The sequence below is a fragment of the Gadus macrocephalus genome, chromosome 16, assembly GCF_031168955.1.
Source record: "Gadus macrocephalus chromosome 16, ASM3116895v1".
Lineage (NCBI taxonomy): Eukaryota > Metazoa > Chordata > Actinopteri > Gadiformes > Gadidae > Gadus > Gadus macrocephalus.
In genome coordinates this window covers 8,937,123-8,964,260 of record NC_082397.1, presented here as the reverse complement: position 1 = coordinate 8,964,260, position 27,138 = coordinate 8,937,123, and the positions used below count along the sequence as shown (strand labels likewise).

At 47.6% G+C, this 27,138-nt stretch overlaps 1 protein-coding gene across 1 annotated transcript; it reads right to left on the bottom strand.

Annotated features, from left to right (window-relative positions):
* Window positions 1-236: 236 nt before the first annotated feature.
* LOC132474226 (transcription elongation factor SPT6-like) lies at window positions 237-26,241 on the bottom strand. The gene is made up of 37 exons (XM_060074785.1): window positions 25,941-26,241; window positions 25,217-25,332; window positions 24,810-25,049; window positions 24,645-24,715; window positions 24,253-24,451; window positions 24,062-24,146; window positions 22,676-22,931; window positions 21,593-21,694; window positions 21,245-21,358; window positions 20,873-20,962; window positions 20,645-20,787; window positions 20,301-20,446; window positions 18,940-19,062; window positions 18,493-18,622; window positions 18,014-18,164; window positions 17,558-17,712; window positions 16,901-17,093; window positions 15,816-15,964; window positions 14,967-15,084; window positions 14,526-14,602; window positions 13,922-14,057; window positions 13,482-13,619; window positions 12,061-12,228; window positions 11,283-11,410; window positions 10,513-10,720; window positions 9,074-9,221; window positions 8,526-8,668; window positions 7,757-7,897; window positions 6,882-7,077; window positions 6,018-6,256; window positions 5,224-5,335; window positions 4,887-5,013; window positions 4,424-4,536; window positions 3,924-4,001; window positions 3,072-3,259; window positions 2,194-2,402; window positions 237-1,639 (listed from the first exon to the last, which is right to left on the bottom strand). The coding sequence occupies exons 2-37, from the start codon at window positions 25,317-25,319 to the stop codon at window positions 1,447-1,449; spliced, it is 5,310 nt and encodes a 1,769-aa protein (XP_059930768.1). The 5' UTR covers window positions 25,320-25,332; window positions 25,941-26,241; the 3' UTR covers window positions 237-1,446.
* Between the last annotated feature and the right edge of the window lie 897 nt (window positions 26,242-27,138).

Below are 27,138 nucleotides of genomic sequence, written 5' to 3'. Positions count from 1 at the left end.
CATAAAAGCCACTGCTAAATGGATCATTGCAAATGCAATGTTGAGCACAGAAAGGTTGGGGATACAATGAAAGTACAAAAATAAATATAAAATGACTATACGCATGCGGTTTTAAGGTAAGGCTTTAGCTATTATAGCAAGGATGGGATTAGAAAGCATTGAACTGATGCAATTAACACAATTACTTAATCATCGAGGAATGTATTACAATTCAAATAAACCCCAGAAGATCTGGATTCCTTTTAAACAAGACATTGCTTTAATTACTTGACAGATGTATACTGAGAGGGAAACATGGATACTGTGGTTGGAACACCTTTAGCTTACATTGGTTTGTTGCTTGAGAAATGGGAAATAACACTGGTTTTAATAACAGCCTACATTAAGTCGTAGAACGTGACGTAAACTTGCTTGTTTTAGTTATGTAAGCATGGCTAAGAAGTACTTATGACTCTACAGTGCCTTCTGTGTACACATACACGCACACCCACACACACATACGCACACCCACACACACACACACACTCACGCACACACATACACACCCCTTTTATTGCCGCACACAGAAAAACAGTTTGGCCTTCAGCTTTTGTCCAAAGAAGCTCGACATGTATATGGTTCACACTAAACTCATGATAAACATAAACCGGCTAAAACCAAAATAAATATTTTTTTAATTTTAGTGCTGTCAGTTAAACACGTTATTAACGGCGTTAACGCATACCAATTGTAACGGCGTTAATTTTTTTATCGCGCAATTAACACAAATGTTTTTTTTCTTTGCCTCAAAACAAAGAAGCAGTAGCCTGACTGCTATGTTCAAGGCAGTATGTTTGTATGTTCATCGTTTAATTGCACTATAGGCTTTTTTTTTGTATCGTCCTGTTTTGATCGGTATATGCCAATGTTGTTGTCAATAAAAAAACATTTGCACAAGGCTACCGATGCACTTCTCCATGTTGATAAGAGCATTAAAATGAGAACAATTAATGGGATAAAGAAATCAAGGGATATTTAGCATAGAAAAAAATGTGCAATCGTGAGTTAACTATGTCATTAATGTGATTAATCGATTAAATATTTTAATCGCTTGACACCACTAGTTAATTTGTATGCATGCATTAGGGTGACTGAAGTGTAAAGAGGGACTCTTTACACTTCAGTCACCAACAATTATTAGTGCCAACAATTATTCAAGATTGTTTTTGTTTTATGTCTCGCAGTACAGACATAACAGTGTTTTACGTGTACGCACATTTCCGTGCGTCGACTACAATCAAACCTCGTTCTTCTCCATTAGCTGCACTCGACTCGGTGGGCGTGGCCATCGACTACGCCAGACGTACACCTCACGTCGCCGTGTTTCGTGAAAACAAAAAGTGCGTTTGGCCTTGTGATGACCGTCGGTGGCGGGAAACCAAACCGAACCAAAGAAAGGGGGCGGTTCTACCGATCGGTCTCGTCCAGAAGGGGCGTGGCGTCTCCCGTGACGGACATGGGCGTGCTCTCGATCATGGGGCTGGGCGAGGGCCGCGGGGTCATCCGGCTGCTCGGACGCGTCTTCTTGCGCTCCGCCTCCTTCTCCTGCAGCCACTGCTCCGCCATCTTGCCCCAGTCCACCGCTGTGTGGGAGGTAGACCTGGAGGGAGAGGGAGGGGAGGGGGGGAGAGAGAGAGGGGCGAGAGGGAGGGGAGGGGGGGAGGGAGAGGGAGTGAGGGAGGGAGAGAGGGAGAATTTCTTGTTACTTTAAAGTCATTGCTAATTTGCCGTTCTTAAGTAACTTTTAATAACTCAAGATGTAACTTGAGTTTTTACTAGCTCTCCAGAGCAAGCTTAGGGTTAGGCGCTGTCCTATAATGTGGACCTCTGAAGCCCTTGGAGTCTGTTAATCTAACCAGGCTCAACTTTCAATGCAAGGTGCTAGGGACAGAGGTGCGTGATGGCATCGGGGGTGGGGGGTTCTTCCTACTAGTGCTACTAGCGTCCCCATTGAACGCGGTAAAAAGCCCGTGCTCATGGCATTTTCAGCCATGTGAGGCGGCACACGTTTTTTTTATCTATTAGCCACACATATACATATATAAAACAGTAATCCTTCCATATAGTCCATTATTTTCAAACCAACACTGAACCTCAACGTGCATGGCATTGAACGGGACCTTTGATTGGTGCGTGCACCAAAGCGGGACTCACTTTGACTGCGACTGGGGCGTCCGGTGGCGGGAGGAGGAGGTGGAGGAGGAGGGCGTGGAGCAGGACGGCCGCCCTCCGTGGGACGACTGGGGCGTGCTGCTGGGGTACTGCGGCGTGCCGGCACTCTGCAACTGGCTGGGCGTGGCGTACGAGTAGCTGGGGGTCATCAGGGGCGTCGTGATTGGCTGCTGGGCCGGGGTGGCGAAGATCTAGAGGAACGCAGGACTCAATGAATACAAAGTGTTGGGATTAAATCTAGAAAAACACCAGACTAAATGAATACATCGCGTTGGGTGAATATCTAGAAATACATCAGACCCAATGAATACAAAGTGTTGGGCGAAGATCTAGAAGAGAGAAGACTCAGTGAATACAAAGTGTTGGGCGAAGATCTAGAAGAGAGAAGACTCAGTGAATACAAAGTGTTGGGCGAATGTCTAGCAGAACGCAAGACTCAGTGAATACAAAGCCTTGAGCGAATATCAAGAAAAACACCAAGACTAAATGAATACAAATTGTTGGGCGACTGGTTGGACTCTGGGGATGGGTGAGGCTGCACGCCTGATGCACACTGAGCAATCAATGCATACAGGTTAAACCAGCCGTCACCACACACACTAAAGGGAGAGATCTCCTGCATGGACCACAAGGCCATGCATCATTGTCTCCACACCTGTACAACAAACCGGCTTTCGACAGCACAGCCTTTCTCTGGAGGAGACCAATCAAAGCCCTTGTGGAAACCGACTTTGTCACACGCATCAAACAAACAAAAGCACAAAAAACGAAAACACAACACACAAAAACGTTGGGCGGACCGCGGTTGCCCCGGCAACGTAGCGTGCGAGTAAACGGCGGCAGCGGCGGCGGGCTCGTACGTGGTAGGCGCTGCTGCTGCCGCCCCCGCCCCCGCCGGTGCTGCCGCCCCCGCTGTAGGCGTACTGGCTGGAGCCCCACTGCGCCGGGGTGGCGTTGGGGTTCTGGCCCTGGCCCGTCACCGCGGCGATGGCGTTGAACATCTGGGAGGTCATGTTGGGCGGGAGGGCGCTGACCGCTCGGGTCAGGTCTGAGGATGGCCACAACAGACGACGACGACAACGACAACAACAACAACACGAGAAACAACAGAGAGAGCGTGTCAACGAGACAGTAACAAATGAGCTCTCCAAAACAAAAACACCAACACCGCCATGATCAATATGTATATGGGTTTATGTAAGTCGCTTTGGATGAAAGCCTCTGCTAGCCTGGCCTTAATGTAAATGTATAAATAGTAGTGCTGTCAGTTAAACGCGTTATTAACGGCATTAACGCAAACCAAATTTTTTTTTTTTTTTTTTTTCTTTGCCTCAAAACTAAGAAGCAGTAGCCTGACTGCTATGTTCAAGGCAGTATGTTTGTATGTTCATCGTTTAATCGCACTATAGGCTTTTTTTTTGTATCGTCCTGTTTTGATCAGAATATGCCAATGTTGTTATCAATAAAAAAACATTTGCACAAGGCAAGCCGATGCACTACTCCATGTTGACAAGAGCATTAAAATGAGAACAATTAATGGGACAAAGAAATCAAGGGATATTTAGCATAGAAAAAACATTTGTGATTAATCGCGATTGCTCGCGATTAATCGTGAGTCAACTATGGCATTAATGCGATTAATCGTGATTAATTATTTTAATCGCTTGACAGCACTAATAAATAGGTGTCTGTGTTGGGGGGGATGAATTCACCCGCTATGTTGATGTTGGCGGGCGTGGCGTTGACCGAGGCGGGGGTCCGGGTTCGGCTGCCGCTGCTGGGGGTGAGCCCTGTGGGGGGGGGGGGGTGGGGGGGGGACAGAGATCACAGAGGGATCCCAACACGGACTGGACCAGTCAGGTGGTTAGGGTGTCTGACTCCCAGCCGAAAGGTTCTCGGTTCTGAGCCCAATATTTGCGGCCTACCTGTGGGCCTCCCTGAGCTGAAGACCTAACTGCTCCTCGATGAGCTGTGTCTGGATTCACCGTAAAAAGCCCAGAGCGTACCGAGCGAATGTCGCTTCGTATTTATAGCGCGACCCAAAAAGACTACTGAATCGTATCGGATACAAAATTGCCGACACGGTCTTGTGCTTTGAGATTTAGGCGCATTGAAAGTAAGCATCTGCTAAAGGACTAGATAGAAGAAACTATCCAGGGGCCCTCTTTTGTCTCACTGGGGGCCCCTTCACGCCCTACTGTGGGGCTCTGACCTGGGACGGGCTCCTGGTAGTGGTCCTTGAACCAACGGAACAGCCCGTTGACGGTGGGGAAGATCTGGGCTCGGTACCTGAAGCCCTCCGGGGTGATGGTCACGAACTCAACTCTGCCAGAACAAAGACGTTGAGCCACATCATGAGTTTGTGTGTAAGGCTTGCTTTCATGATCACTGCAACTAATGCTCTACATGTGGCGCTGACAGTATTTTTACTGATTCTTTCAAGTACAGTCAAGACAGTAAAGTGCAGACAATGAAAAGAATCACAGAAACAAAGATTCACATAACTAACTGAAAATCTTTGAATAGATCGCAAAATAGAAACGTTTTATTCTCTGCGCATTCCAAATCGGATCACAAAATCATGACACTCATCTGACAAGTGGCGACAATAATCTCTCTCTCGCTCTTCCTCTCTCTCTCTCTCGCTCCCAGCAGGGTACTGGGTTCACACTGACCGTGGCTTGCCCCTGGGCTGGTATCCCAGGAGGAACTTCCCAGGCAGCTCGCGGCAGGCGGACACGTAGTAGGGGATGAAGGCGGGCTTCTCCTTCTTGCTCTTCACCAGCGCCTCCTCCATCTTCTGCAGGTCACAAAAACAACAACCGATGATTGTTGGGAAGAAACACAAACATTTACATCACATAATGAGAAGAAATATAGGAATATTTATGCTACATATAAACAATGTTTCTGCTCTGTTTATTTTCTATTATTAAATATATATAATTTTTTTCAAATATCGTATATTTTTTTCCACACATGGTATTAATATATACATATATAATAATCCCTTTCTGTCTCCACCGCCACATCCTTGAAAATATTTGTGGCCGAGCAGGTCGCGAGCGAAGGCAGCCATTGGCTGAACGTATCTGGCCGTGATTTCATCCAGATCCTCAAACTCCTGCGTGAGGAAAAGAGAAGGAAAGAGAAGAATTAAAAAAACCTGTATTTAGATGGAAGCAATACGACCAGTGATACGAACTCAGAACTGAAACCGTAGCAAGAGACTTCCGTAGTGTACACTTACTTCTACGTTTGTAACAAACACGCATAAGAGCGGCGGCATTACCGGAGGAAAAAAACGGTTTGTTGGTGACATGTTTTGCAGGTGACGTGTTTCTAGAGAATTCTAGAGACTAATAGAGTTTCTAGAGTCTCTGTGTGATCGGCCCGAGTCATTATTTGTTATGCAAAGCTTAGTAACAAGACCAACTTCTTCCCGATAGCCGTCCCTTCATCTGCCACCGAATACCGATGGGTGAAGAGCGATTCACAGCTGATACGGTTACATCTGATTACATGCTGGATTAAAACGTTGTTGGGTTTGTATTACCCATTGCGTCTATCGTTTTATTCGTCATAGCTCCTTTCTTTGGTGCGCGAGTGAGACTGTGTTGGCCTGAATCATGCAAATAAATGGTGATCCCACTGATTCCATCTCCTTTGTAACTGATGACCCCTGGTGATTATGTGAATACACACTTTTAGTTTTCTAGGATTGTTCAACAAAGTCGATGTCGCTGCCTCTTTAAGAAACTCTCACACTTTCTTAAAGGGGCGGCGTAACCTAAAAACACCCCTACCTCGCTGTTGATCCAGAGGGTGTGGCCCAGGCTGAAGGCGTTCTCCTTGCCCTCCTCCCGCACGTCGATGTGCTGGTAGATGCCCTCGGCCACCTTCCAGGTGACGGTCAGGTGGTTCTCCCCCTTGCTGCTGGGCCGGATGATGAGGTCGCCCTGGTCCATGGACTCCATCATCTTCTCGGCCTGCTTGAAGTTGATGTTGTGGAACGACGGGTGGGCGATCACGCGCTTGATGTACGCTACGCGGCAGAGGGGAGAGGGAGAGATAAGAGAAAGAGAGAGAGAGGAAAGAGACAGAGAGAGACACAGACGGACAGAAAGACAGACAGACAAAGACAGAAAGACAAGAGAGAGACACGCACACATACAGAAAGAGAGTGAGGGAGAGACAGAAGGAAAGAGAGCGACAGACAGAGAGGGATAGAGAAAGAAAGTGGGGGGGGGAGAGAGAGAGAGCAAGAGAGAGAGACAGAAAGAGAGAGGGAGTGGAGAAGAGAGAGAGCGAGAGAAAGGAAGAGGGAGAAGAGACCGAGACAAAGATTAAGGCTTTGAGGTTTTAAGAGAGACGGACAGTTGGCAGACACGAGTTGGCATTGCCTTGGGGAACTCTGATGTCGTTATAATACAAGGCATCTAGAAATAGGAGAATGCTACACCAACTGCTTGTAAGAAAACATTATCGCCAATTTTAAAGGCGCAGATTAATGTAATGAATGTTAGTAATGTATTCGAGTCCAATCTAATCTAATCAAATTCTACAGAATACACAGAATAATCCAATCTGACCTAATTGAACATTTTCTGATCCTGTGAGTCTAATTCATTGAATGTAATCTTATGAGCTGTGTATTCCTCAGCACACACTGGTCCTCTGCTGCTTCATCTTGGCCTCCTGCTCTGTCTTCAGGTCCTCCGTCTCTGTGTCGAAGTCATAGTAGGTGTCCTTGGGCAGCTTCCAGTCGTTCTGGCGGTCCGACAGGTCTGAGGTCCGGCAGGTCAGGTCCACACTCAGCTTCTCGATGTCGATCTTCATGATCCTGCAGTGCACCGTCATGCCCACCTGTGGGGTCACCCCGCCCCATGGTCATCTACTGACCTACAGGCTCCAGGTGGTTTAGTATTAGGGCTGAACGATTTGGGGAAATAATCGAATTGCGATTATTTCGACCCATATTGCGATTACGATTTAGTGTGTGATTTTTCTTTTTAAAGTTCCTTAGCAATAAATCATTCTATTGTATGACTAACACAACACTGGAAGCAGTCAACATATAAACTGCTCTTTAGGCCAGGCCTATGTGTGGAGATTAACTATTGAATTGTAATTAACGCAAATCGCGTTCTATTACATCACGATTTCGGTTTGTATTTGATTAATCGTTCAGCCCTATTTAGTAAACACGTAGCCGAGGGTCGTTTTCAGTGACATCTCATTCAAAATGTCAGTGTCCCACCAATCTGAAAACTACCTTTAGAACTTCTATGAAGGTAGGCTTACTTTAATAAAGTACTTTTTAAATTATTTTCAGGTAGTTCAAGTTTGTCGCTCGAGTGCTAATGCTTTTTTGGGAATACTAGCAAGAATAAGATAACTAGATTAGCCTTGACAACCAAGCGTTAGCAACTGAGTATCAGACCTAACAGGCCAACAATGAGGAAATAAAGCTACCACCATCCCAACAGCAAAGCTACGTGCGCTATCTGCATGTTTTAAGATTTGAACGAACGATGAGGGCAACCTTGACTCTTTCCTCCGGATGCTTGACGATCTTGTCGCTCAGGAACTTGGTGGGGACGAAGCCGGTGACGCCGTTGTCAAGGCGACAACGCACCCCGATGGCCTGGCCGGGACAGGAGCCGCTGTCGAAGTGGTTCCACACCTACAGGGGACCCAAGACCCCAAACCGGTTAGACCCGCCTCATGATGTCACGCAAAGCTGCTTATATGCTGTTCATGATGTCATGCCAGGCTGGTTATGTCCACTTCATAATGTCATGCAAGGCTGGTTATGTCTTATTCATAATGTCTTGCACGGCCTGTTACAGTATATCCTACTCATAATGTCATGACGGGCTGGTTATGTCCTGTTCATAATGTCATGCAAGGCTGGTTATATCCTGTTCATAATGTCATGGAGGCTGGTTATATCCTCTTCATAATGTCATGCAAGAATGGTTATGTCCTATTGATTGTGGACGTCTTGAGAAATCAACTGTCTTTGGTAACTATCGCAGTGTATTCCATTTCATACCCGAAAGATCAAATCACATATTTGCCCCCAATCATTAATGACCATTTTATTTATGAAAGGCAAACTGTGTATTTTCGTCTCTCCGGTGCTTACGAATCATGCTTTGAACGCCACAAAATGACAAAACAATGATTGACATGATACACTTGGTCCATTTCATCCCCATGTATCCACGACAGCGGTCACACCCCCCTCTGCCCGTTTCGGAGAAACTCCTGTTCAGACGGTCGGGACGCCCACCGCTACACACGCTTACCTCGCTGAGCTCGGGGAAGTTGTCCTGGTGGCAGAAGGGGCACTGCCACAGGCCCGTCTCGTCGTTGCGGATGGCCTGGTCGTAGCTCTCCCCCTGGGGGCGGCGGTGAGCGATGCCCGTCACCACGCTGGTCACCAGCTTCCCTGCAGGGGGGGGGGGCGGGGGGGGGGGGGGCGGGGGGGGGGGGGGGGGGGGCAGGGTGGAGGGGGGCGGGGGGGTCACACCTGCTGGCACAGCTGGTTCATAGATAGATAGATACATTATAACGATAGGTAAGCTAGGGCTGGGCTATTAGTCGATTTTTGATCACGATTTCGATTTTCGCGTCAAACGATCACAAAATTAACATTGTCCTACCGATGTAAAGGTGTGTGGGGGTTCTACCGATGTAAAGGTGTGTCGGTGTCCTACCGATGTAAAGGTGTGTGGGGGTCCTACCGATGTAAAGGTGTGTGGGGGTTCTACCGATGTAAAGGTGTGTGGGGGTCCTACCGATGTAAAGGTGTGTGTCGGTGTCCCACTGATGTAAAGGTGTGTGGGGGTCCTACCGATGTAAAAGGTTTCAGGGGTCTCCTTGGTGAGCAGGTTGAAGATCTCCTCTGTGTTGGGGCTCCTGTAGGCGGAGCGCAGGTCTTTATAGCGGGAGCTCAGCTCAGCCCGGATGTCATACAGAGTTATGCCCTTGTTCCCGTAGCCCTGGAGCACACAGACAACACACAGATGAGCTGACTTGACCTACTGCTACTACCATCACTATAACTATGCATTGAATTGCACTACCACTACTACTACCACTACTACTACTACTTCTATAACTATGCATTGACTTGCACTACTACCACTACTAGAGCTTCTGCTACTACATATACCTAAACTTCTGCTGCTGTTTCTACAAATACTACATCTACTACTTCTGCTCCTGCTAAGATTGTGTAACACCACTACTTTGAGTTGTCATACAGTGATTAAAAAGTTTAAACGCAACCAGGGTTATTTCCTGATTCCCTGATCCAGACAGAGAGACTAACTGGGACCGACCTGGAAATAACTGGGACTGACCTGGGACTAACTGGGACCGACCTGGGACTAACTGGGACTGACCTAGGACTAACTGGGACTGACCTAGGACTAGGGATCGACCGATATATCGGTCGGCCGATATTATCGGCCGATATTCGCGTTTTTTACGTGTATCGGTATCGGCCGATACGCGGCTGATTTTTTTTAATTTTTTTTAATTTTTTTTACTTGTTCTACCTCACCTGTTTTTAATATTTGTTAAATATTGTTCATCTACTTGTTCTTACTTGTTCTACCTCACCTGTTTTTACTATTTGTTAAATATTGTTCATCTACTTGTTCTTACTTGTTCTACTTCACCTGTTTTTACTATTTGTTAAATATTGTTTTTTATATTGAAGTTCAATAAATGTTTCAAAAAAAAAAAAAAACGGCTCAAGAAAGTCCGTATCGGTGTATCCGCGTATCGGCTAAGGCTGATGAAAAAATATCGGTATCGGTATCGGCCCTAAAAAAAACGGTATCGGTCGATCCCTACCTAGGACTAACTGGGACTAACTGGGACTGACCTGGGACTAACTTGGACTGACCTAGGACTAACTGGGACTGACCTAGGACTAACTGGGACTGACCTGGGACTAACTGGGACTGACCTGGGACTAACTTGGACAGATATTGGACTAACTGGGACTGACCTGGGACAAACTGGGATTAACTGGGACTGACATGGGACTAACTGGGACCGACCTAGGACTAACTGGGAGTGACCTAGGACTAACTGGAACCTGGGAACTAACTGAGACTGACCTGGACCTAACTGGGACCTGGGACTAACTTGGAACGACCTGGGACTAACTGGGACTGACCTGGGACTAACTGGGAACGACCTGGGACTAACTGGGACTGACCTGGACCTAACTGGGACCTGGGACTAACTGGGACTGACCGGGGACTAACTGGGACCTACCTGGCGCTCCAGCTCTTCAGCGAAGGCGTCCAGGTCCAGGTCCTTGAGGCGCTCCGGGTTCTCCAGGATCTCCTCCAGGGCTCCGGCCGGGTTGGCGTCCTCCGCCGACTCGTCGTACTCCAGGGCGTCCACCGCCATCTTGCGCGCCCACTCGTACGTCTCGGGGTGGACCCGCGAGCCGTCCAGCACCTCGATGTAGGAGTCGGTGCTGGGGAGGGGGGGGGGGGGGGGGGGGGGGGGGGGGCGAGAGAGAGGGAGAGAGAGGGAGGGGAGAGGGAGCGGGAGAGAGAGAGAGAGAGTGATAGAGAGAGAGAGTGATATAGAGGGGGAGAGAGAGAGCGATAGAGAGGGGGGGAGAGAGACAGATAGGGGAGAGAGACAGCAAATATAGACATTATTGGCAATTAGGATAAATTAAATTATCCTAAGTTCAAGTTTAATTTATTGTCATTCAACGTGTTAAGACACATGGAGAACGAAGTTCGCTCTCAGGACCAACAATATGGCAGGGTAGCATATGATTAAAATAAGTAGTATATGAATATAGAATAAATAGGTAAAATAAATAGGATAATAAGAAATAATAAAGTCAGTTATTAAAAAATAAATAACAATAATCAAAGCATCAGTCATCTCAGGGCATCAGCAGTCAAGTTGACGGATACCGTTGAACCCTAATCCAAGACAAACACAAGGTGGTTCGAGGCCTCCCAAACCCCTGAACCTCTGCCCTCTCTACTGCAGCTCCTGCTGTGTTTGTGTGGCCTCACCTGTCCCCCAGGGACGACGTGTCAATCTTAATGAAGCCGGCGCAGTTGATGAACACCTTGGGGCCCATGTGACACATGGTGACCAGCTGGGTGCGGTTCTCCAGGCGCGTGTTGTTCTGCTTCAGGATCTGAGGACCCCGGGAGATGCCCAGTGTTCCACCTTTATTACACCGTGTGCAGTGATTGAACCCTGAGCACTGACTCACAAATGTCGGTCAAATTCTTGAACGACAGGCTTCCTAACAGTTTAGATATGTAAAAGGGGAACACAGACGTGTAATAAGAGAAATCATATAAATAGAATTTATATAAATATAAAATAGAACTTTATGAAAAAAAACATTAAACTTAATTTTTTGAGTAAAATATATGCACATAGCTAACTCTAAATCAAAGAGAGCAATGCTGACTAAATATGCATGAACATGGTTAAACAAGTAATATTTCAGTCAAGAAGCTAGTGTGCAGCAGATCTCGAACACACACTGCTTAGCCAAAATAACCCCAAAATGAAACCAGAAAACATTTCCAATAGCTGAAACTAGAACTAACAACACAACAAAAACAACATCAACAACAGAATGGAACATTGATGGAGGTGGTGGTGGTGGTGATGGTGGTGCTGGTGGTGGTGGTGCGGGTGGGGGTGACGGTGGGGTTGGTGGTGGTGGTGATAGTGGTGGTGGTGGTGGTAATGGGGGTGATGGTGGTGATAGTGGTGGTGGTGGTGGTGGGGGTGATGGAGGTGAGGGTGTTTGGGTGGTGAGCCCTGTAAGACCTTAAGCAGATGGGAGCCCTTCCTGGAGCCCAGACCACAGATGTACTGGACCAGGCTCTGGGTGTAGGGGTGGGCCAGCGCCCGGTTCACGTCCACGCCCACCTCGTTCACCCGGTTGATGAACTCACACTGCAGGGTGCTCAGCAGGTCCTCCTTCTCCACCTGATCCTGGGGGAGGGTGGAGGAGGGCAGAGGGTCAAGACCCCGACCATACCCCAACCCCATAGCGGATAGCATGATTCTATGGTGTTTTTTGCGTTTTATTTTGTCTGGATGGTCCGGTGTGGTCAGGGCGTCCGACGCCTATCCGGGAGGTTCTGGGGTTCAAACACAATGTCCGCCGTTTGTACCGGGTGGCAGGGAAGTTTCCTTTAACCCTACCAACTAATTACATGTGACTTTTGTCTCAACAAACTGATTCACTGTAATTCACTTCAAGTGTCTCCTAAATTACAAAATATTAGTGGTGGTATTTTTGACATTGAAAATATGTGTGCCTGTAAAGAACTAACAAAGCGTTAGCATTTCAACATAAATTCAGTAATAAAGAAACAATTTATTTAGTTCCAGTATTTCGCTACGATACTTGATTAGGAACATAAAAGAACATCACTAACCACTCGATGAGTCTCACATTTCTGAAAACGAGCGTTTAGGGGTGTAGGCGGTACACAATGGCTGGCTATGCCCATAGCCAGCCATTGTGAAGCAGGCAGGGGCGTTTTGAAATTAGCCAAATACTCGAGACAGGACCAATATTCAAAATGTCGGTGTTAACCACTCTATTTCATCCTAGACAAACCAGAAAGGGGGCTCAATGTTCAAAATACCGGAATTGTCCTTTAACTGTAAAATTTTAAGATTTTCTTTCCGAAAATGTTCTTTGACACACGCGGTGCATCGTGAAGTGATTGGTGCTGTCAGACCAAAATTGTACCGGGGGTGAAAATTGTACCGCCTACGTAATCCGCTCTGAAACATTACGTCATCGATCTACGCGATTGTCCGTTGCCAGGCAGGTTTCTGAAAACATTCGTGCTCATCAAGACGAAATAACGTTATACAGATAACTTGTTTTTACTTTATATTTGTATTGTATTGAATTGTTTAATCGAATTTAGCTAGTAAACTGAGTGTTGAAAGTGTATCGTAGTTTATATTTGTATTGTATTTAAATGTTTAATCGAATTTAGCTAGTAAACTGAGTGTTTAAAGTGTATCGTAGTCTAGCTAGCTTGTGATAATTTAATTTAGATAATAGACGTCATCGTTCGACATGATCGTCCGTTGCCAGGCAACGTTCGACGCGATCAACAGTTGCCAGGCAGGTTTGGAATTTTCGAACGCGGATTACGTAGGCGGTACAATTTTCGCCCCAGGTACAATTTTGGTGTGACAGCGCCGTCAGGAGGTGGGGTTACCTGCAGAGGGTGCAGCTTGAGACAGAGAATGTCCTCATCACTGCTGCAGACCTGGGAGTACTCCACCAGGGGGTCCTGGATCTTCCTGGCCACGGACACTGCCTGCCTCAGCAGGGGAGGGTAGTCGCGGAAGTCCGCCTGGAAGTCCGGAGTCCACACACATCAAAATACTGGATTTAAACCAGGGGGAGGAGAATCGGGGAAGCAAGCGTGAACTTTACACTTTTGATAAAAATCATATAGAGGTATAACATTTGTAGATCGTTTTAATTCATTCCATAATTTTTTTTGTATGTTTTCAGTGTAGTTTGTTTTCAGTGTAAAAAATGACCCTCAAATCTACTTTAGGTACTCCGACTTTGATCGGTATGTTGCCAGGAGTGACTCGACGCACGCGTGTGCGTTAGCTAAAGCCCGGGGTGGGCCGCGGCGGGTCGGACCTCGGACTTCTTGCTGTTCATGTAGAGGATGGCCAGCTCGTTGTCCACCAGCTCCACGGCGATGGAGGGGAAGGAGGACTCCTGCTCCAGCTCGCTGACGGTGCGCTTAAAGTCCTCAATCACCAGCTGGGCGTCCCTGAGGCCAGAGAGCAACACACACAACAGTAAACAACAACAACAACGACCATTACAAAAGACTATCATGACCGATCTCCTCCAGTGGTACTTGATAAATATATTTTGAATAAATGATCATGTCATATCAATGATCATATCCCATCAATCTTTTTTCATTTGAAATTCAATCATAGTTGAGCCTGGCCTTTTCATTGTCCAGAATGACAATGAAAAGTTGCCGACATGACAATGTCGGCAACTTATAAATAAAAAATATTTTGACATTTTGGTATCAGTTTATGATGGTCTTATTCTGGTAGAAACTTGAACAAGATCGAGTGAGTGTTGAGCTGAGCTTTGAGGTTGGAGACGGGTTCAGTTCAGGAAAGGGTTTGGGGTGTGTTGTGGGTCAGCATGTGGGTTAGGATCTGGCTGATGAGGGGTGGGGGGGGGGGGGGGGGGGGGGGGTTGGGGGAAGGGGACCAACCGGTTTTCCCCGGCCACGGCGATGATGTGAGGTTTCTTGTTGTTCAGGAACTTCTTCAGCGTCTCCAGATCGTGGAGCTGGCGAGACGTTTAGGACAGAGCGTTAAAGAAGGTCATCACTAAAGAACAGAGAGGGTCCCTGTGACGGGTAAAGGCTTAATTATGGTTCCACGTCGACGCAACGCAAGGGGGTTTATGGACCCATTACGTCCTTGCAGACCATCCCTGCATCTGTTGCAAGGGCCTGACGTGCGCCTCCCAAAAATGTTAACCTTGCGTCGAGGCAAGAGCTGTGATTGGTCTAACTGAAACCCAACACAAAACAAAAAAAACAGGTTCACGACTGCGTCGAAGCGACTGCGTGGTCATTGCGTTGCGTCAACGTGGAACCATAATTAAGTCTCGAAGAAGCATGCTGATTGGACAAACAAAAGAAAAACACCTTGCGGTCACGTTCCTCCTCCTTCCAGGCATTCCTCCGCTTCAGGAAGTAGGGAAGCCGCAGGAAGTCCCCCATCTCGCCGTCGCTGTTCACCAGCGCGCAGAACACGGGGCTGTCCCTGGTGAGCCACACTCAGAGTCAGACGGGCGTCTGAATAACACTGGGCTGTGAAGGACACTGCCAGGGCTCTGTGTGTCATCTGGATGTCTGGGCTCACAAGTCAAATGCGCACTGAGATGGCCGTCTACGTACAGTATGTATACCGGCAAACATAAAATCAGCTGGTCTTTATTTTAGAAATTCTTTCACAAATCCAGTCTGATTAAATTTGTGCAGGCCCCTCAAATGTCCACCCCGCATATCAACGCTAACACAGTTGTTCTAGAATCTAATGTTTAGCCCTTGCGGTTTTACCCGCAATTTATGTTTTTCTTCTAAGGCCCTGAACACTAGGTCAGGCTGTTTAATTTTTAAGCATTATGTGTCATATTTGCTGAAAATGACTTCTGATCCCGATAGCATCAATAAATCAGGTGCTCTGAGAAAAAAAAAAAAAAAGGGTATATGTGGCTGTCGCCGGCGTGTAATAAGCCCCTCCCATCCTTTCAGTCAGCCCGAAGGAAATTATTGGTTGGCCTACCTGTCTGTCTACCTAGCTAACCGGCTACCTACCCAACTGGCCAGCTAGTCATGTACTTACTGGGAGAGGCTTCTTGGGAGGCCTTAAGAGAGGGGTGGGATCTATTTTTAAGTCTATATTTAAAGTTTCCGCTCTGTGGGGGACTGTCCCTTTAAAAAGACAAAACATTAAGCTCCTCCCACCCAAGCCTCTACAGAAAGAAGCGCCACCTGCTGGCGGAGAAGGCCACGCCCAGCACCCGGATGCCCTTGGCCTGGGCCTCGGCCATCAGGTCTTCGTCGTCCTCCTCCTCCTCCGCCTGCTGGTCCGGCCGGTACGGCGCCACCTTCAGGCAGTTGTACAGCTTCCTGCTGCAGGCCTGGGGGCGGCAACACGCGTCACTACACCGCCACAACACCGTCACTACACCGTTACTACACCGTCACTACACCGCCACCACACCGTCACTACACCGTCACTACACCATCACCACACCGTGGACTCAACACACATCACAGCTCTGAGACGCACACGAGCGTCACTACACCGTCTCTACACCGTCACCACACAGTGGGCTCAACACACATCACAGCTCTGAGACGCACACACGCGTCACTAAACGCGTCACTACACGTGTCACTACACGCGTCACTACACCGTCACTACACCGTCACTAAACCTGTCTAAACCACCGTGGGCTCAACACACATCATGGCTCTGAGACGCCTGCTTTGAGGGAGGGTGCAGGTGGCAAAGTATTAACTAAAGAAAGGCTCATCCATACCACTGGGGCGGTGGACTGCAGAAGGTCAGGTCGAAATGGAGAGAAATGGAAATAAGTACATGTTTTTTAAATTGATGAGTATTTTTCACGTTGAAGGTGTTGGTGTAGAGGAGGAGGGGACACAGGAGAACCCAGGGGGAACCAAAGGGGAGAGAGAGAGAACCCAGGGGGAACCCAGGGGAACAGAGGGAACGCAGGAGGAACCCAGGGTAGAGAGATGGAACCCAGGGGGAACAGAGGGAACCCAGGGTAGAGAGAGGGAGCCCAGGGGGAACAGAGGGAACCCAGGGTAGAGAGAGGGAACCCAGGGGGAACAGAGAGGGAACCCAGGGGCAACAGAGAGGGAACACAGGGAGAACAGAGAGGGAACCCAGGGGCAACAGAGAGGGAACACAGGGAGAACAGAGAGGGAACCCAGGGGCAACAGAGAGGGAACACAGGGAGAACAGAGGGGGAACCCATTGGGGAACCATGGGGAACACAAGGGCATCAGGGGGAACCCAGCAGTAGAACCGGTGCATGAAGAAGTACCTTGATGATATTCTCTTTGGCCTCAGCCAGCAGCTTGTTCTTCAGCTCCTTGGCCATCTGGGGGTACAGGAAGTGCTTGAGGGCGTGCTCGATGGCCAGCGTGCGCTGCCGGTTCCACTCCTGCACCTGGTGGCTGAACTCGTCCCGGTAGTAGAACTGCTTGATCTCCTCAAAGTACGTCTGGTCCCCGTACCTACGCGCCCAGGGGCCAAGGAGAGACAATAGCATCTTATCTTAGCTTTCTTTGTTGTATACGGGGAATGGGTTAACCTAGCGATCGTTAGTGCTTGGCCCTTGTTCCACAAACATCCTTATTGTACCCACAGCGATATATTGTTGTTTCTCTTTCTTCTGAAAAATGTCAGTCGCTTTGGATTAAAGCGCCTCGAAATTGTCCTAATTAACCCTTCACCCCCAACAGGTGGAGTCATGGATAGGTCGATTCATGGTTTGGTGGTGTCATGGATAGGTGAGTCCCGCCCCTTACCCCTTGACCCCCAACAGGTGGAGTCATGGCTTGGTGGAGTCATGGATAGGTGAAGCCCCGCCCCTTACCCCTTGACCCCCAGCAGGTGGGTGGAGTCATGGATAGGCCCCGCCCCTTACCCCTTGACCCCCAGCAGGTGGGTGGAGTCATGGATAGGCCCCGCCCCTTACCCCTTGACCCCCAGCAGGTCGATGCAGAGGGAGATGCTGAGCAGCCCCTCGTCCTCCGCCTGACACATGAGGAGGAACTGCTGGCCGGTCAGCTCCTTCACAGACTTGTTCTTCAGGTACTTGAAGGAGTAGCCGTAGTGGGCCTCGTCCACGTCCTGGGGGGGGGGTCACCAAGAGGTCACCAAGGGGTCACCAAGAGGTCGGTAAAAGATGAAAACGCTAAGGCTGGTACAATGATTTTTACCATTCACTTTTCTCAAATGTTGTAGTAGAAAAACATCCCACATTTTCTTTGCTCAATAAACCATAATTAAATAATTGCATTAATAATAATTAAAGAATTATTTAAAGAATGGAACACCATTTTCGTTAGATGCTGTTCAAACAATGAACAGCCAAAAAGCCACAAGAGCCACAAACACAGCGTATGAGGGGGATTCAGCGGTCTCTGCCTACCTTCTTGCCCTTCTTGGTGGGCTTGGTGTTGATCTTGGCCCTCTCCTGGAAGGTCTGCCTCAGGACGTGCCGGACCAGGGGCTCGCGGGCCAGCTGCATGGCCACCATGTAGCGCGTACCGTCCAGCACCGCCTCAGCTGTACCGAACTGACTGGACCCCCCCCCCCACACATCCACGAGGAAAAGGTTACGAAAAATGTTACGTTTGTGTTGACATAAATGGGACCACCCAGGACATGCCCCCCCCCCCCGGACTATGCTACCTGACAGTACCCATGTCTTTTTGACCAAACATCTGTGCCCTTATTAATCTGTTTAATATGTTGGAGGTATAATATGCTATGCCTCCCACATAATTTGACTGTACTACCATAAGATATGGTCTGCAGTTCTGCACTAATATAAATACGGTTTTGGCAGAATGTATACATGTGTCAGCACATTAATTCAAACCTGTTTTTTATTGGATGTGACCTGACCTGCACGTGTAGTCTTTGGCGAGCTCTAGTGGCTCGGCCGGGAACTGCTCCGTCTCGTGGCGCTGGTAGCTGTCTCGAAGGTTCTCCCCAAACTGCTCCGGGGTCAACCCGAACTTCTTGGCCAGGCCGTCTGGGGCAAAAACACAATTCCAACAACATTTATATCATGATGATAAGATAAGAAAACTTTGATAAAATAACCAAAGATAGGCTAATATATGATATATGAAATATATGAAAAGCAAATGGAGTCGAATACAAATAAATTCAATATATTTGAACATAGCACCACTAGATTCATAGACTCATAGCTCTTGGGGGACAAAAAGTGTTTAAGGACAAGTAGGCCTAGACACAATTGAACACTGCACTCCCAGTGTGTGGATGCTCAAGTGTCCAACAGCGACACCTGGTGGCCAGGACCTCACCTAGCGGCGAGGAACTCACCTAGTCCAGCAACCTGGCAGATGGTGTACATGTCTCTACGAGAGGCCAGCTTCAGCTCCGGCCCTTTCAACTGCTGTTCTCCCTCTTCCTCCTCAGGCTCCTCTTCCTCTGCACCCGGTTCTTCTGTAAAGGCAAGACAAACCTGGAGTTGCAGAAATAGAAGGTAACCCTTGCCTCCACAATACTTTAGCGGCCATTCAGTGTTTCTCCCTAACTCCCTTCTTGAACCCGTTGATTTACTGCAGTCAATTAATTTTTTGTAAAATAAGCGAAAGAAAAGCAGTTGGTTTATTGGTACAAAGAAAAATATATAATTAACTCTCACCTTCAAATAAACAGTTTATCCGTGCTCAGTCCTAGTAGTGATGAATGAAAACGACTTAATTACAATTCCTTCAATGAAGTCCTTCATTCATGTATTTGTGACATCAACTTCAATTTGTTATTTTATCTTATACCACAGTCTGGGGGAATACTCGATTCTGATTGGCTGAAGGGTGTGCATTAACTCTTGATATACAGACTCCTGCTGAGCAGTTCCAGTCAAATTGTCTGTTCAGCCTTTAAAACGAGAGCTGGTAAATTGTGAAAAATGCATTAAACTGTAATCAGAAAAAGTGGTTATTTGCTATAGACCCTATAGTATCTGTGGTATAAAGGCTGGGACGAATTTCAAATTATAAATATGTACACTTTATGTTGTAAGTATACACCGTCGCGATTCCCATTGAAACGAATAGCGCTGTGATTCCGTCTTCAAAACGAGAGCTGGTGAATTGTTAAAAATGAATTAAACTGTAATCAGAGAATGCTATTATATGCTATAGACGCAGGAGTAACTGTGGTATAAAGGCTGGGACGAATTTCGAATTATAAATATGAACAATGCATAACGTTAGCTCTCTGGCGCATAGCTGAGCGGACTAGAATACCTCCCGTTGCCAAGTCGTAGCTAAGGTCTGTCCTAATTACTGTAGTGAACAACGATCTGTTGCATAAGAACCCTACGGGAGGGTAATGGTTGTTCCAGGAATTTGTCAAACCCTCAGCCTGTTACCAGGGAAACAAAGTTATGGCTTGTGAAAAACTTTATATTTAGATTGTAAAACGCATGAAAATATAAATGAATGGTCTCAATTTATTTTCTTTGGCAAGTGACCGCGGTATAAGCGGGATAATGCCCTTCGAGGTGTCCATTATCAGGAATTAATGGACTTCGCGGAGGCAACCGTCATCCGCTGCCCATCAGACAGTTCACACCTCCGCGGCGTCCATTAATTCCTGATAATGGACATTATCCCTTACTTAAATCATGGCGGGGCTCTTTAGAGGTGAAGACCGACAGCAGAGTGTGAACCTACTTTCTTCATCCACTTCCTTGACCTTCTTCAGTTTCTTGGATTTAGACTTGGAGGCGTTCTGCATTTTGGGAATGTCCCGGCCGTAGTACAGCAGGAAATGGTTGTACACGTCGCTCAGCTCATCACACGACTGCACAGCCTTTAATCTGAGACACACACAACACAGAACGCACCCTCTTTAACCTGAGACACACACACACAAAACAGACCACACACTCTATACCTGAAGACACGCACACAAACCAGAATGATGTGAGAAGAACCTACCTCTAGCAGCAGGACCCTACCTCTATGAGAAGACCCTACCTCAACTAGGAGAACCGACCTCTATCAGAAGACCCCACCTGTCGATGTCTGCACAGTCGAGGGGACGGACGCCGTCCGACAGGGGCTTGTCCGGGTCAGCGGAGATCAACTCAAACTGGAAGGCCTGCATCCTGTGGAAGAGGCGTTTCAGGTTCTGCTTCCGGGTCTTCAGCTGGGTCCACTGAGGGGGAGATGTGTGTGAGGGTTAGACCGCCTGGCCTCACGTCCCTCAGACCGCCAGCCAGGACAGCAGTGTCATGACCTACCTTTTCATCCCAGTGCCAGACCTTCCAGAGGTCGTTGATGTTCAGCTCGGGCTCCACGTACTCCTTCCTGTAGAAGGCGATGAAGGGTACCTGGCGACGCGACACACAACCTTCTAGAATGACTGGTGATGAACGTGTCTGCTGGGGAGGAACGACGTGTTCTGCCCCCACAGCATACTGGAGAAGCAGCTGGGAGAGCTGAGCTTCTATCAACTCAACGGCTTTTAATTTTGTGCATCAATACAAAACTCTTCAAATTGCTTTTGTAATGGTTTAAAAAAAAAAAGCAAACATTGAGTGACAGCTGGAGACAGCCACCTGGCCTCACCCATGTCGGTGTACTAGCGTAAGGTGGTGAAAGAGGAGACAAACCTCAAAGTGCTGGTTCCTCATGAAGTTCAGAGCCTCCTTGATCTTCGCGATCATGCTGGGACCCTTTCTGCTAAAGTTAGTAGTGGGGCCTCTCTCCAAATAGTCTGTGTCCTCCTGAATTAAGACAAAACCCAGAACCCACTTGAAGGCCTTGTGGGTGTTACCCTATAGACTGATGGAAAACATAGGATTCACACACTATGTGATTGGGGGTTTTGGGCATCCATTGTTATGTTGGGCTACGATGGGAAACGTCCCTTTAGGAGGGGCTCTCAATCAGGACTTTGACACGCCGTGGCGCTAGTCCTCTGGCTACGGTGACCCCGCGTGAGTGACAGGCGTCCTGACCTGCATGGAGATGGTGGGGGTGGAGAAGGCGTTGCGGTAGATCCACTCCGCCTCTTCCTCCAGCTCGTCATCCTCAGCAGGCCGCACAGGGATGGAGCGTAGCTTGTGGCGACAAACACAGGAGGTCAGACCATTTACGCAACCTTAAAAGTGACACATCGCACCACCAGGAGTGAGTGTGATTTGCCGTTACAACCCATTTCGAAAATCGGCCTCTTCTGACATCACAAGTGGGCTTGTCCATCTAGATGTGTGCTGGATAGATCAGTCTACCAGCCTACCCGGTGGACTGTAGCAAACGTTACTCATCTATCCGTCATACATCTAGGTGGACACGCCCAAATGTGGTCAGAAGAGGCAGATTTTCAAAACGGCTTGCAACGGCTAATCACACTCACACCTGGTGCTATAATATGTCACCTTAAAGCTCTGGTGTTCACTTACAGTTGGTGCACTTCTGTCCTTGCAGTCCTGCGGTTGTTATATATAGATCCCCTGACACGGGGTTCATGGAATTGTCTTACAGTATGATTGAGGATGCATGCAGGGACTAAATGTAGAAGGGATGGGATTTGATAGGATGGTCGAAAAGTGCCATCCCATCCCAGGCTTTTTAAGGAGCAGGATCAGTTGCACCCTACTCTCAGGCTATGGGTTGAAATGTAGACGGTAGACTGCAGGCCTAGACAAGAAGCTGCCTGACACACGAATATTTTGCATCTTCCAAATAATTCCTCTTCAGACTCATCTGCTTCATTTTCAAGGAAATCAGACATGATGACTGATTATCTGTGGATGAGAGGCAACACATCTTGAAAAGAAGTTAAAATATCTTAGCTTTTACTGTATGTGTATGTCATTTGTGGCAATTCAACTTTTTCCTGCACCTATTTTTAACATTATTAATTATTAAAAATAATAGCACAGTAAGGGATATTGATTTGCTTTGGATGCGCTGTAGTTATTGCTGTATATTGGCATAACACAGAATAAAAGACGTGAAATCAGGTCGGTGTGTTTAAGACGCACACGGGTTCAAACAGAGGCCAAGAGAGAGGACTCCGGAACGGGTCCGTGCCGCACCTGGAACCGCTCGGGCATGTCGTTGGAGCGGATCTCGTTGTCCTGGTCCGTCATGTGGCTGCTCTCCAGCTCGCTGGGCTCGTATATCTCAAAGATGCTGCGGCGGCCCGCCCGCTTCTTGGCCTGCTTCTTGGGCCGGTCCCACGACTCTTCGTCGCCGTCCTCCTCCTCGTCTTCCGCGTCGTCATAGGCCTCCGCGTCGAAGTCGGCGAAGTCAAAGTCCCCCCCGAAGATCTCCTGCGCCTCCTGCAGGGCCCTGCGGTGGCGGGGTGAAGAGACGGGGCGGGGAGAGAGCTGGATGGGGCCGGTTTTCAGACGAGCTCGTGCGACTCATGTCGGGGTGGGTTTTACCACGACCCTTAGAAGGGTGATGATCAACGACTTCCCTTATGAATGAGTTAAGACAGGGAAACCACAGCGTCTTCCGGAGAGACTCTTGCTTCTTAGAAAGGTCATCCGGTGTTCTGTGCCGCCAGTATGTACTAATGGCGCATGCATGACCGTGTCTGATACAAAGGTAGAGAACGTTCAAACGAGGACAGTGATGACATAGAGGATGACGATGATGATACATGGCACAAGTCCCAGAATAACGAACGTGAAGAAGGCGGGTTGGCAGTGAAGCCTGTGATAGTGTGTGTGGATGATGGCTTGTTTAAGAAGCCTCAACTGGCCGAGTCTGCTTGGACTCTGGGGCTGGCTGAGGCTGCACATTGAGTAATCAGTGTGCACAGGTTAATACAGCATTCACCACACACAAACTCAGGGGGAGATCTCCTTCATGGCAACTGAGCACCCTTGCCAATGTACATCGCCTGCATAACTTACAATAAACCAGCATTAACATCACCACCCTTCGTTCTGCTTGGGAGGGGCCCAGAAAAGCCCCAAAGCTGGCATGCAGTGCAGACTTTGCTACAGCCATGTTTGAGCATTGTTCAATAACAACCCATACTTAAAATTATGGGAGGAATCACAGAAGCGAGACGGTTTGCCGAAACTGGAAAAGCAGGTGTTCTGCAGTCCAGCTCAGCTTTTGTATTACTTTGTTTAAGGTCTTGAAATGTATTCAGGGGTTTCCTGATCTCTTGTTGGAGTTTAAGTGTTTCCACATCACTCTCTCATATGGCAAACTAGGAGATGGTCTACTCTGTGGTCGTTAAAAGGTACTTATATATAACGTCTTCAAACAGACTGCATAATATCTTTGCCTAGCTTTGACAAAAATACGCTGAACTCCAACTTGGACTGTCAAATACTTAATCCGAGTCTGATTCCTACGTTTAAATCCTAGTTTCAGACCAGTATGTGTTACCAGTGTCTGCCCATCCCTAGCTCTTCTAACTATTCCATCACAGTATTGGCTGCTAGACGAGGTTCTCTTACGCGTCTGTGTATCCGGGCAGCTTTTTCCTCCACTTCGGTTTCTTTAAGGGCTGACCATCGTCGTCCACGATGAAGTCGTCGATATCTGAGGACACACACACACACACTCAATTGAACACAGCCCATGCCACACAAAGACCATTCTAACGATCATCATCCACACTGTATGGAACGGGATGAGGGTCACCCACCCGACTCTTCCTCCTCCTCCTCCTCCTCCCCCTCCCCAGGGTGCAGAGGCACGTCCATGGCTGGCTCATGCTCCTCCATGCCCGTCCCGCCCATGAAGATCTCATCTGCGATCATGTCCTTCTCATGGGCGTCCCGTATGTCCTCGTCGCCTTCCTCGTCCTCGTCCTCTGACATGTCCCGGAGACGACGGAACTTTTGCTGCCGCCCGGAATAAAATAAAAATTATTAGAACGACATTTTGGAAGAGATGACAATTCCCGATACTATCACGAGGTGGTACCATGGATGAGAAATGCAAATGATGCATTTTTCAGTTAAAATAAAAAAATTATGAATATCATTAATTTTATGAATGCAGGAATGGTGTGTGTGTGTTATTATAATAGTTTACCCGTTTGACTTTGACTCCCAGGTTCTCCTCGATGAGGTCGATGTCGTCATCATCCAGCCGGTCGTCATAACCTAGCGAAGAGAGCCGTTGAACCCGGTTAACCCACCAGCGCTCACCTTACCCATCGATCGGTGTGGAACAAACAGGACCTGGGAAAGCACTGACTTCGCTTTCTTTTTCGATGTCCAATTTCCTCGCCGGAGTCGCTGTCCTCCTCCTCCCCATCCCTCTTGCTCCCCCGCCCTCCTCCTCCTCCTTCTCCTCCTCCTCCTCCTCCTCCTCCTCCACCTCCTCCTCCTCCTTCCTCTTCCTCCTCCTCCTCTTTCTCGACGTCGTCGTCAATCAGACCTCTGAGGTTCCCGTGCTCATCCTGATCCTCTGGGTTTTCCTCCTCCTCTTCCTCATCTGTGTGAAGAGCAAAAGAATACGAAACGTCAATAGCTCCAGTCTTTTAACGACTTGAGATGGTGGTACTTACTCTGCATTTCCTCATGTTTGTAGAAACAGTCACAGAACATTTGAGATGTGATGACGTTAGTGGTAACTGTGTTTAGTGTTAAGGGTCATCTTACCATCATTGGTCCCTTGGTGTTTCTGCGGTTTCTTCGGCTCCTCAGATCCTCCAAATATTTCATCTTCAGACTCGTCTGCTTCACTTTCAATGAAATCAGACATGATGACTAATTATCTGTGGAGGAGAAGCAACAGAAGTGGTATTATCTTAGCTGTTACTGTATGTGTGTTTAATTTGGGCAATTAGATTTTTTTATGCGGCTTGTATAAACACAGAAGAATTTGATGCATGCTACAGTTTATGAAGCCATAACACGAGTCAAATAGTATAACGAATTGCTCACAACAATATAAACGAAGGCACTTGAAACTCGCTGCCTTGTGCGAATCAAGGGGTAATGGAATCCTGAAAAACACACACACATACACACACACACACACACACACACACACACACACACACACACACCCTGACATGACAGCAAGGCCCTGTTGAATATTTCCTGCAGAATATAAAAAATAAAATAAAACGGGACAGCTTTTTATATTTGTATTTTATACAAGCACGTTCTTATCCCAAACCATCGGAAATTAGCGTTACAGGCAAGTGTCATCTCTGAGACGTCAAGTGTGAAACGAGCTAACCAATGGGGCTGGCCCGGGTCCCAGCACTGCTTCGAGACTGCAGACTGCAGACGCACGATGCTAACTCCTGGCTAGCACAACACCGACTGAACCCCCATGAAACCTCCTCTTTTTAACCTGTCTTTCACCCGTACATACCTTTAACGTGAGTTCCGATAGCGCCATGAAATGGTGCCGTTTAGTCTGAGAACATCAATGTCGTGTGACAGTGGGCGTCGATGTCAGCCACGGCTGCTGCACTTCCACGGAGCCTACGCGGTGGATGCGGAGAGGGGACGCGGCGGTGGAGCGAGCACGCAGCGGTGGAAAGAGCGAGGACGCAGCGGTGGAGCGAGCGAGGACGCATCGATGGATGCGGAGAGGACGCAGCGGTGGATAGAACGACGACGCAGCGGTTGATGGGGAGAAGAGAGGACGCATTGGAAGATGCAGCTTACGCACCAACGTCACATGCATCAGCGCTGTGCATCTGGTTTAAACAACTCGGTAGGTTTTTATAGGAGAATACATTTGATGTCATGCATAAAGCACGTAGTAATATTATTCCTTTCAAAAGTTATAAAGGGCTGTCAGAGGTACAGAGTGCTGCTTTGACAGCTCCAGACAAATTATGAATGTATTACCATGGACCAATCATGAAATATTTGTCCCGTGAAAACGTTTGACAGCGTTGATTTTTTTTTCTTATTTTTTGTGACCCCTATTCTGTATTGAAAACAAGTGCATATGTCTTGTGTTCATTTCATTTGCTCATTTAAATAAAAGAAAAAAGTTGAGAAAAAATGAAATGATTAATTTCAAAAGGATTTTCCTGTTATTATTAAAGGCTCTCCAATAATAATTTATCAAAGAAATGTATTCAAATTGAGAAATCAAAGTTGGGTTCTGATTATTCGTAAGGCCTCAATTGTAAATCAGAGAAGTCTAATTGACAGCACCCTAGGGGAATTTAACCATCACTAGCAGCATTAGGAGCATTTAACAATCACTAGCAGCAAGAGGACCACTTAACCATCACTAGATAGGGCAATGGGCGTCCCGAGTACAGCGCCCAAGGACCAATTCCAGGACTACTGCTGGTGCCTTGGTGAAGGGCACAGGCAGGATAACACCTGTTTTGTGAGGGAGGAGGAAACCCACGTGAATCACAGACAAACAGACTTAAAGGAGACATATTATGGTGGTTTTCCCAACAAGTAAACTATTTGAGCTCCAGGAAACATGTTTTTTAAGCTTTTTGCTGTAGAAAAAAAAAATCTCCCCTACCGCTATTCCCATCTGTTTCAATCCCTCAGAATGCGCTGTTTCTGGTGTCTGTAACTTTAATGCAAATGAG

What these genes read in the sequence shown, in the direction of transcription:
- LOC132474226 (XM_060074785.1), bottom strand. Translation starts at nt 25,319, where the DNA reads ATGTCTGATTTCATTGAAAGTGAAGCAGACGAGTCTGAAGATGAAATA. An exon ending in GCCAAAGACTACACGTGCAG is followed by an intron (nt 18,165 to 18,492) that starts GTCAGGTCACAT and finishes GGGGGGGTCCAG; the next exon opens with TCAGTTCGGTACAGCTGAGG. An exon ending in CAGCCCAGGGGCAAGCCACG is followed by an intron (nt 4,537 to 4,886) that starts GTCAGTGTGAAC and finishes TTGTTCTGGCAG; the next exon opens with AGTTGAGTTCGTGACCATCA.